An 11,291-nucleotide genomic window follows, 5' to 3' on the forward strand; every position below is an offset into this window, starting at 1 on the left:
GCCGGTGGGCGTCGGGCAGGGCGCTGGAGAGGGCCGTCCGCTGCACGGTCTGAGAAGGTGGGGACACTGGCCGCAGCTCTCCCGAGGCGCATCTGCCTCCCTTCTCCCTCGACCCGACACCTGCAAGGACGCGGGTTGCCAGGTGGTGCCGTCCGCCCCGAGTTTCATCATCCAGGGCCAGGCGTGCTCGCGGCCGCCCCACGAGGCTGGCGGGACGTGGGGGGCCAGGAGGCTGGGACTTAACCATGCCACGCTGACCCCTTCTGAGCATCAATTCCTCATCAGCAAAACTGGCATTTGCCCTCAACCTCTAACGGTTGTTGTGAGAACTAAAGGACCCATACCAGGGGGTCAGGAAAAGCCTTGCCCCATCCATCTGAAGCCCTCCCCGACCTCTATCACTTCCGTTTTATTTCCTTCCTAACATCTGAAATTATTTTGTTTGAATACCTCTCCCCATTTACCATGTAAGCTCCAGAAGGACAGCGGCAGTGTCTGCCTTGTTCAAGGCAGCACATAGTAGACACTCAGTAAATATTTGTTGACGGAGGAATGCTCGGCAAGGTAGCTATTATTTTTGGCAAAGGCGTCTCCAGGCAAAAAGCTTCCTGACTCACCCACAGCAAGAGCAGGACAAAACTAGGAGGTGGTGTAGGAGGGTGCAAAGAGTAGACACCAAAATCTACACAGAGGATGGGTGGGTGTCACCTCCCCCTCTCAGACTCCCCTGATTCTTTGTGTGCAAAATAAATAGGATTAAGTGACCTCTAAAGCCCCTTCCCTTCTTGGAAATTCTGTGAGTCTAGGTGTTTTCAGGCAGAAAAACAGCTCAGAGCTCCCACACTGCAACACACACACTCACAGTAAGTAGGTTTGTGAAAGTTGAGGCAGGAAGCACTTAACGAACACAGCAGTGCAGAAGGAGCAGGCAGCAGGAGCTCTGGGTCTGAGCATACACAGTTTCATAGGTCACTTACAGCTTCTCTGACTTGGCGCTATTAGCCCTTGTAAAGCCCAGTGTAGAGTGGAGCTGCTGACACCCACTTCATGGGGCTGCAAGAAGCTTCAGTGAGGTGACCTTGTAAAAGCCAAAACTTGGAACCTAATGCTGTGAGTTACTCTTTTTTTTTTTTTTTTTTTGAGTTGGAGTCTCACTAGCCTGGGCAACTTGGTTGTAGAGACCACATCTCTACAGTAAATCAAAAATTAGCTAGGCATGATGGCATGCACATGTGGTTCCAGCTCCTTGGAAGCCTGAGGCAGAAGGATCACCTGAACCCAGCAGGTTGAGGCTGCGGTGGTTGTGAGCATGCCACTGCATTCCAGCCTGAGTGACAGAATGAGACCGACTCAAAAAAAAAAAAGAAGAAGAAGAAGAAAAGAAAAGAAATTAGTGCCATGACCCAGCATCTTTGGGAGGCAGAGGTGGAAGGATTACTTGAGACCAGGAGTTCAAGACCAACCTGGGCAATAAAACAGGACTTCATCTTTACCAAAAAAAAATTTTTTTTAATTAGCCAGGAGTGGCAGTTGCATGCCTGTAGTTCTAGCTACACAGAAGACTGAGGCAGAAGGATCGCTTGAACCCAGGAATTCAAGGCTACAGTGATCCTGCCACTGTATTCCAACCTGGGTGACTGAGTGAGACCCTTTCTCAAAAAAAAAAAAATTTTTTTTTGAGTGCCCTCAGTAATCAAATGCCTTGACTCATAGTCTATGGTGGTGATTCTAAAGTGTCCAAGGGTTACCCGCATCTTTAATAAAATGCAGATTCCAGAGTCTTGTCCCAGACTTACTAGTTCTGAAATTCCAGGGGTAGGTTGGCCCGGAATTTTCCTCTCATTAGGATTCTGATAGGCACTAAAGTTTGAGAACTACAGCTGCAGGACCAGGTGTAGGGGGTGTTGAGAAAAGAAAAATTCAGATCAGAGAGATCTGAATTCTGGTTCCAAATTTGTTAATCTCATGTGTGACTTTGAGCCAGTGCCACCTCCCCTTTGCAGCCTTAGCATACTCTTCTGCAGAACCACCTGTATTTCTGTCTGATTTCTGAGTTACTTGCTCTTCTGAAGCTTGAACACGTTACAGCCTCCCCTCCCAACCCAAGTGACGCCTAAGTCAGAGCTACAGCTTCTATTCACTAAGCCTCAGTTTCCTCACCTGTCAGTGGGTGGTGGGATTATCAGTGACTAATTTTCTTTTTGTTTAATGTATTTTAAAAGTTTTAAGAAATGATTTTCAAAATAATAAATAAAAATAAATTTTAAAAAAATATAGAATTACCATATGATCTAGCAATTCCATTTCTGGACATATCACAAAAGAATTGAAAGCCAGGACTTGAACAGGTTTTTTTTATTTTGGTTTTTTTTTTTTTTTAGCTGGAGTCAAACTGTCACCCAGGCTGGAGTGCAGTGGCACACACTGCCACCGCAGCCTCGACCTGCTGGGTTCAGTTGATCCTTCTGCCCCAGCCTTCCAAGTAGCTGGAACTACAGGCGTGCGCTATCATGCCCGGCTAGAACAGATATTTTTATATCAATGTTCATCACAGAATTACCACAATAGTCAAAAGGTGGAAACGACTCAAATGTCCATTGAAACATGAATGAGCCGTCCTCAGCAGCTCAGCCTGTAATCCCACGCTTTGAAGGCTGAGATGAGCGGATTGCAGGAGCCCGTGGATTCAAGACCTGCCTGGGCAACTTGGCGAGCCCTCATCTCTAGAATAAATCCAAAAAATTAGCCGGGCGTGGTAGCGTCTGCCTGTAGTTCCAGTTACTTGGAAGGCCGAGGCGGAAGGATCGCCGGAGCCCAGCAGGTCAAGGCTGCAGTGGCCAGGAGCGGCCACTGCAGTCCAGTCTGGGTGACAGAGTGAGATTCCAACTCAAAAAAAAAAGAAAGATGCATGGATAAACAAAATGTGGTATCTACATATAATGGAATATTAATCATCCTTAAAAAGGAAGGAAACTCTGGCACATGGTACATAGATGAAACTTAAAGGCACTGTTACGTGAAATAAGCTGGACAAAAGGACAAATATATGATTCCACTTATATAAGGTACCTAGAATAGGAAAATTCACTGAGACAGAAATTAGAATGGCGTTTATCAATGGTTAAGGGAGGAGGGATGGGGAATTATTGTTTAGTAGGTACGTAGTTTCAGTTTGGGACAATGACAAAGTTTTAGAGATGAATGTTGGTGATGGTTGCACAACAATGTGAATGTATTTAATACCAATAAACTGTATGCCTTAAAATGGTCGATTTTATGATATTTTACCACACTAAAAAATGAACAAGGACATCCTGCATAATGCCAGATAATTTAAAAAGGGAAACAATGTAAATCTTAAGAGTGTTTATGACCTTGTTTCAAAGATGGCTGCTGAGCCCTTTCTGAGGTGCTGGGAGGTATTTGCTTAGGATTGCTCTTTCTCTCCCTTTCTCTTTCTCTATCCCCACCTCATCCCGCATATTAGTTAACTCCCATCATTGCCACTCATGTTTTTCTTTCTAAATGGGAGTCCCTCTTTTTTTTTTGGACTCAGGGTCTCACTTTGTGGCTCAGAGTGGAGTGCAATGGCAGGATCATAGCTCACTGTAACCTCGACCTTCTGGGTTCAGGTGATCCTTCTGCCTCAGCCTTGAGTAGCTGAGACTGCAGGCATGTGCCACCATGCCCTGCTAATTTTTTTATATATATACATGTATTTTGTGGAGTCGAGGGCTTGCTATGTTGCTCAGGCTGGTCTTGAATTCCTGGACTTAAGCAATCCTCCCACCCCGGTCTCCCAAAGTACAGGCATGAGTCACCACACCCCTCATTTTATTTTTAAAGTCAGGCTCAAGTTTTTGGGGGAAGGTTAGGGAAATTTCACCAAGATACCACCTGCTCTGAATCCCTTCAAAGCAAATCTTTGCTTCTCTAACAAGCAAATTTTAGTTGAGGTGAGCTAATAGCCAAGACACATGTGTTAGTAAGCTTTCAACATGATGTGCAATGTGGGTTAAAGATAAGCTTGTGATACTTAGCTAAGCTGTACACAACACAACTGGCATGTCCAACATTTGTAAAATTTCTGGAGATTGAAACAGAATAAAACATTTTACAAAAGTGGTATTTACAGTTCAGTATTGCACTGATAACAGTTCAAAGCAGAGGCAGGCACATTTTCCATCTTAGCTGCTCAGTCAACTAAATCCAGGTGGCATGAGAGAATGAAGAAAGGAAGTAGATTGCGATGGAGAAAGAACAATGAGGAAATTAAAAACAAGCTTAATGAGTAAATCGATCTTTCATTCAGTGTGTGTTTCCTGTTTTGCATTCCTTGATTTCTTGTTTCTTGGTCTTGCAGGGACCTGAGGACTCTTTACCTTCAACTTATGCCATGGAGGACATTTGATTTCAGAAGCAGCCCAAGGGACTAAGAGAGAATTCTTAGCAGCAAACTCCATGACTCCAGCTATTGAGTCCCCTAAAACACAGACAAAATATTAAGCTATGACTCAAATCAACATTTCTAGATAGTTTACTTATCAAGTTTTCCCAGATATTTTTATAAAGCCATAGAATCTTTCATCTAAAGAAACACACAAAATAGTTTTGGGACCTAATAGCTTAGGATAAAAAAAAAGTGTGCAATACCATAAGCCTTATGCTTCACAGTTCTTATTTATGCCTGTATTTTTAAATTCTAGTTCTTACTCATTCTTCAGAGCCCTCTGGTTTTTTTTAAAAGGCAGAAATAATATTTCATTGTCATTTATAATCAGATGGCAGTTGGTTACCTAGTCGCCATACTTCATACATTTGGTAAATTTAAAAAACTCCAAGGGGCCAGGTGTGGTGGCTCAAGCCTATAATTCCAGCACTTTGGGAGGCCAAGGCAAGAGGACTGCCTGAGCCCTGAAGTTCAAGACCAGCCTGGACAACTTGGCAAGACCTCATCTCTACAATAAATCAAAAAATTAACCAGACTTGGTAGAATGCACCTGTAGTTCCAGCTACTTGGAAGGCTGAGGCGAAAGGATCGCCTGAACCCAGCAGATCAAGGCTGCAGTGGTCGTAAGCATGTCAGTGCACTCCAGCCTAGGCTACAGAGTGAGACTCCAGCTCAAAAAAGAAAAGTTTTAAATAGCCAGTGACTGGTTATGTTTTCAGAAAACATGATTAGAATAATTAATTAATGGTCACTTCAAGCTTGTCCTTATTAGCTCCAGGAAATTCACTCAGCTTTTGTCCCTTTTTTTTTTTTTTTGAGTTGAAGTCTCACTCTGTCACCCAGACTGGAGTGCAGTGGCCACTCCCGGCCACCGCAGCCTCGACCTGCTGGGCTCCGGCGATCCTTCCGCCTCAGCCTTCCAGGTAGCTGGAATTACAGGCATGTGCTACCACACCCGGCTGATTTTTTGATTTATTGTAAAGATGAGGTCTCGCTGCCCAGGCGGGTCTCGAACCCGCGGGCTCAGGCAATCCACTCACCTCAGCCTCCCAAAGGCGCGGGATTACAGGCCGAGCCACCGAGCCCGGCCCTTTTGTCCCTTTTTTAAAAAATGGAAGGTTGGCATACGTTTGACTGCACACTCTGAAGCAACATCTTGACATTCATCCACATCTACTTCAGGGAACACCATACTGGAATATTTTTCAGAGAGGGAATGAAAGAATGGCTTGATCATTTTGCAAGGCCCACACCACATGGCTGAGAAGTCGACTATGACAAGTTTATCACCTGCAGCTTCCAAGGCATCCTGAAAAGAAGACTTGTTATTGATCTGTTTCACCATTTTGGCTGTTAGGGTCTGGGAAGCAGCTGTAAGAACCAATGGAAATGGACCCTAAATGCCAGACCGAGCTTCCCCTGTGTTTTTTTGTTTGTTTTTTTTGAATTGGAGTCTTACTCTGTTGCCCAGGCTGGAGTGCAGTGGAACACTCATGGTCACCGCAGCCTTGATCTGCTAGACTCAGGCGATCCTTCCACCTCAGCCTTCCAAGTGGCTGGAACTACAGGCACGCACCACCACACCCGGCTGTTAGGGTAAATGTTAGGGTGTTGAGGAGGAGCTCAGCACCACAGGAGCGGTAATGAAGGAGGTGTGCGCTGGTAACCAGAGATCCGAGTAATGCACAGATTTGCAACACACAAAGAGATGAAGGAAGAAAAGATTTATTTTTTAAAAAGTTAACTTTCAGCCAGGCTCGGTGGCTCAGCCTGTAATCCCGTGTCTTTGGGAGGCTGAGGTGAGTGGACTGCCTGAGCCCGCGGGTTCGAGACCCGCCTGGGCAGCAAGACCTCATCTCTACAATAAATAAAAAAATCAGCCGGGCGTGGTAGCACATGCCTGTAATTCCGGCTACTTGGAAGGCTGAGGCGGAAGGATCGCTAGAGCCCAGCAGGTCGAGGCTGCGGTGGCCGGAAGTGGCCACTGCACTCCAGTCTGGGCGACGGAGTGACACTCCAACTCAAAAAAAAAAAAAAAAGTTCACTTTCCACAAACAGGAAGAGGTCCAGCACTCTAAGATGAGTGTGGCACCGTAGCCCTGAGACCCCGGCTTAAATCCTTTCTCCTGAAGATGTTGCAGTCAGGTAGATGTAACTGCTCACTGCCGTGACTCACTTGTTGACCACTTGCCAATGTCTTGGAAACCCTGAAGGGTGCCAGGTCACCAGGCACTGAGACACGGGCTCTCACCACCCCCAGGAGTTCATTTTCAGATTATAATAGGCCATACCTGTCATGCTTGAAGGGTCTGTGTTTCTGGAAAGACAAAGTCAGCAAAGTTAATCTTTACCTAAAGAATGTATTCCTCCAGGGCACAGTTTTTACTTTCTCATCATTGTGTTAGGATCTAGGAACAAAAGATGGCTTCTTATCTTGGTCTATCCTTTCACTGGCTACCCTGTGTTTGTTTGTTTGTTTGTTTGTTGTTGTTTTTTGAGTCAGAGTCTCACTCAGTCGCCCGGACTGGAGTGCAGTGGCACACTCCCAGCCACTGCTGCCTCGACCTGCTGGGCTCCAGTGATCCTTCCGCCTCAGCCTTCCAAGTAGCTGGAACTACAGACGCGCGCTACCACACCCAGCTAATTTTTTGATTTATTGTAGAGATGAAGTCTCGCCAAGTTGCCCAGGGGGGTCTCGAACCTTCGGGCTCAGGCAATCCACTCACCTCAGCCTCCCAAAGCGCAGAATTACAGGCTGAGCCACCGAGCCCGGCTTACCCTGTGTTTTATTTAACAAAGAAAATCTGTTTCCTGTGACTGAAGAAACAGACAGGAATATGTACCTAAATATTATCTATGATTTGGGTTTAGCACCAGGTAGGCCTGGCACAAAACTTTCTTTATTAATAATTAGTAATAATATTAATAATATTAATAATATTATTAATAATAACTGTTGTTAGGGTCACACTCTCCCTGCAGGGGGCCTCCAGCATGTTAGGTCAGGCCCACTGGGGATGTGGGTGTCAGGGATGTGATCCAATGCCTCATGAAAGGTGCAAAGAATTGCAAAGAAATTAGATTAGAAAATATACTTTATTTAAAAGTAAATTAAAGAGAGAGAGAGAGAGAGAAGATTCACCTTCTCAAGGCAGGGGAGGGGGTCAAAGCCAGGAAGCATGGCGACAGCCATAGCTCAAAGAACACATGGCAACACCAGAGTCTAGCAAGGCAATGACCAATGGCTGCTTGTGGTTGAGTCCTTTAACCATTCCCCTTGATGCGGGAAGATCATTAAGGTGATTGGGTGGTAGTCTTCTCCACATCATCACGAAGGGGCAGGTAAGCGCAGGCACTGATGTCAGGTGATAGCAGGCAGATGAGTGGGTCAGTCACATGATGGCTGCCATGGTGGGGTCTGTCTGTGTCACATAGGTCACAAAGGGCTGATTAGGTTAACTCGGGGTTTGGGCCTGGAAGGGATCCCCCCCAAGAGACTTGTTAGACAAGTCCCCAAACTCCTTGACCAAAGGTGGTCTTATTATTTCTATGGCTTTGGCCAGCCAAAGGATGATCTTTGACCTTGACAAGGAACCTGAAAGTTTACTATAGATTATTATGCTAAATCATGAATTGGAAGGTTGGGCTGTTCTGGTCTTGCATCTGATAGAGATAGGGTGCCGCTTGGCTTGCAGTAGAATGTCTAAACGCTTTCTAATGGTTATGCTGAGGCAAAAAGACTAAACTAAGAATAAGCTAAGTTTCTTCTAGGTTTCTATAGGTACCTCCTTTCAATTATTAAACTTATAGCTAATATTTATTGAACATTTTTAATGTTATGTGTACTGTTCTAGGTGCTTTACTACATCATCTTAGATTTGTTTGTTTGTTTTGTTTTGTTTGAGTCAGAGTCCCACTCTGTCGCCCAGACTGGAGCGCAGTGGCATGCTCACAGCCTCCGCAGCCTTGACCTGCTGGGTTCAGGCAATCTTACTGCCTCAGTCTTCCAAGTAGCTGGAACCACTGGCGTGCACCACCACACTCAACTAATTTTTCTATTTATTGTAGAGACAAGGTCTCTCCATGTTGCTCAGGCTGGTCTTGAACCCCTGAGCTTAGGCAATTCTCTTGTCTCCGCCTCCCAAAGTGCTGGGAGGGTGAAGTCCCAGCCTGGGCAACATGGCAAGACCTCATGTCTATAATAAATCAAAAAATTAGCCTGTAGTTCCAGCTACTTGGAAGGTTGAGGCAGAAGGATCACCTGAGCCTAGCAGGTTAAGGCTGCAGTAACTGTGATCATGCCACTGTACTCCAGCCTTGGGACAGAGTGAGACTTGACTCAAAAAAATATTTTAAAAAATGAAACTCAAAAACAGTCAAATGGAGAAGACCCATGGAGCAAGCTATGGAAGGGTGGGAGGGACACAGGCTTCCATGCCCTCCTTGAGCACACCCCCTCCTAGCACATTGATGTGCTTATCAACCCATAAGGTCAGTTACAAACCAAAATCAACAGTAATACTGGTTTTCATATTTGTCTGGGTATTCATCTTCACTGTAGAGCTTTCTATTTTCTTTCTTTTTTTATTGGAAAAAAAATAGTTTATTTAGAAAGTAAATTAGAGAGAGAGAGAGAAAAGATTCACCTACCCAAGGCAGAGTGGGGGCCAAAGCCAGGCAACATGGTGGCCATAGCTCCAAGAGCCAAGTGGACACACCAGAGTTTAACAAAGCAATGCCGAGCTTTTTATTTTCATATGGCTCTGAGTTACTCTCTAGTGCCATCTGATTTCTACTTGGAGGACTCCCTTTAGCATTTTTTATAGGTTAGGTCTAGTGATAAACTCCTACAGAATCTAGAAATGTCTTGTGTTGTTTTTTGTTTTTTTTAGTTGGAGTCTCACTCTGTTGCCCAGACTGGAGTGTAGTGGCCGCTCCCAGCCACTGCAGCCTCGACCTGCTGGGCTTCTGTGATCCTGCCACCTCAGCCTTCCAAGTAGCTGGAACTACAGGCACGCACTACCACACCTGGCTAATTTTTTGATTTATTGTAGAGAAGAGGTCTCGCCAAGTTGCCCAGGTGGGTCTCCAACCCGCGGGCTCAGAGGCAATCCACTCACCTCAGCCTCCCAAAGCGCAGGATTACAGGCTGAGCCACCGATCATGCGGGATTGGTCTTTTAAAAAAAAATTAATTTCTCTTTGTTGATATTATCATTTTGTTCATATGTTGTTTTGCTTATTTCCTTTAGCTATCTGTATTATTCTTTAGCTCTTTGAGCATATTTAAGAAAGTTGTGAGCCGGGCTCGGTGGCTCAGCCTGTAATCCTGCGCTTTTGGGAGGCTGAGGTGAGTGGATTGCCTGAGCCCGCGGGTTCGAGACCCGCCTAGGCAGCGAGACCTCATCTCTACAATAAATCAAAAAAATCAGCCGGGTGTGGTAGCGCATGCCTGTAATTCCAGCTCCTTGGAAGTGTGAGGTGAAAGGATCACCGGAGCCCAGCAGGTCGAGGCTGCGGTGGCCGAGAGCGGCCACTGCACTCTAATCTGGGCAACAGAGTGAGACTCCAACTCAGAAAAAAAATAAAAATAAAAATAAGTTGTTGCTGGGTGCATGGTGGCTCACACCTGTGAGGGAGGCAAGAGGATTGCCGGAGTCCAGGGGTTCAAGACAAGCGTGGGCACCTTGGCAAGACCTCGTCTTTACAATAAGTCAAAAAATTAGCTGGGCTTGATGGTGCATACCTGTAGTTCCAGCTACTTGGAAGACTGAGGCAAAAAGATTGCCTGAGCCCAGCAGGTCGAAGCTGCAGTGGCCGTGAGCATGCCACTGCACTCCAGCCTGGGCAACGGAGTGAGACTCTGATTCAAAAAAAAAAAAAAAGAAGGCTGGGCATGGTGGCTCAGCCTGTAATCCCAGCACTTCGGGAGGCTGAGGCGAGAGGATTGCCTGAGTCCGGGGGTTCAGGACCAACCTGGGCAACTTGGCGAGACCTTGTCTCTACAACAAATCACAAAAACTAGCTAGGAGTGGTGGTGTATATCTGTAGTTCCAGCTACTTGGAAGGCTGAGGTGGAAGGATCGCCTAAGTCCAGCAGGTCGAGGCTGCAGTGGCCATGAGTGTGCCACTGCACTCTAGCCTGGGCAACAAGAGTGAGACTCCAACTAAAAAAAAAAAAAAAAGATAATTAAACATTATAAGAGTCAATGGGGATGGTCACTGCTATCTGGAGCATCAGCCAAATGAGATCTGAAATGAAATATTTCTCTTTCACATCCCAGGAATAAAACTAGTTGTCCCTATCAAATATAGCTTTACAGTTTGTTATGTGCTTTTTCCCTTTTGTCCTCTCACTCAATTTTCTAACTTGAGAGGTAGGTACTATCATTCTGTTGCACAAATAAGGAGACTGGGAGAGCTTGAGATTTTCTCTGGGTGAGATGGGTTATCTAGTGGCAGGTCAGAACTTCCAAGTGGAAGCCTAGGTCTATGCCATGATATAATGGCTGTAATTCTGCTCATGACTGCCAGGCACGGTGGCTCACGCCTGTAATCCCAGCACTTTGAGAAGCAGGGGTAAGAGGATTGCCTGAGTCCAGGAGTTTGAGACAAGCTTGGACAACTTGGTGAGGCCTTGTCTCTACAATAAACACAAAAAAATTAGCCAGGCATGGTGTTGCACACCTGTGGTTCCAGTTACTTGGAAGACTGAGGTGGAAGGATCACCTGAGCCCAGCAGGTTGAGGCTGCGGTAGCCGTGAGCATGCCGATGCACTCCAGCCTGGGCGACAGAGTGAGACTCCTACTCCAAAAAAAAAAAAAAAAAATTAACTCAAACG

The 11,291-nt window shown here is 45.7% G+C and overlaps 1 protein-coding gene across 1 annotated transcript; it reads right to left on the reverse strand.

Annotated features, from left to right (window-relative positions):
* Positions 1–5,187: 5,187 nt before the first annotated feature.
* LOC110595395 (thioredoxin-like) lies at positions 5,188–5,795 on the reverse strand. Its single transcript, XM_021710900.1, has 2 exons — positions 5,530–5,795; positions 5,188–5,236 (listed from the first exon to the last, which is right to left on the reverse strand). Exons 1-2 carry the CDS (start codon positions 5,793–5,795, stop codon positions 5,188–5,190), a joined length of 315 nt encoding a protein of 104 aa, XP_021566575.1.
* Positions 5,796–11,291: the final 5,496 nt, after the last annotated feature.

This window comes from Carlito syrichta, unplaced genomic scaffold (genome assembly GCF_000164805.1).
Source record: "Carlito syrichta isolate Samal-C Ts95f unplaced genomic scaffold, Tarsius_syrichta-2.0.1 Scaffold301634, whole genome shotgun sequence".
NCBI lineage: Eukaryota > Metazoa > Chordata > Mammalia > Primates > Tarsiidae > Carlito > Carlito syrichta.

Bases quoted from the DNA above. Each gene is read 5' to 3' on its own strand.
- LOC110595395 (XM_021710900.1), bottom strand. From the start codon at position 5,795: ATGGTGAAACAGATCAATAACAAGTCTTCTTTTCAGGATGCCTTGGAA. The intron at 5,237-5,529 runs GTGGCTCGGCCT...ACAAAAGCTGAG, and splicing joins GGACAAAAGGGCCGGGCTCG to TGAATTTCCTGGAGCTAATA.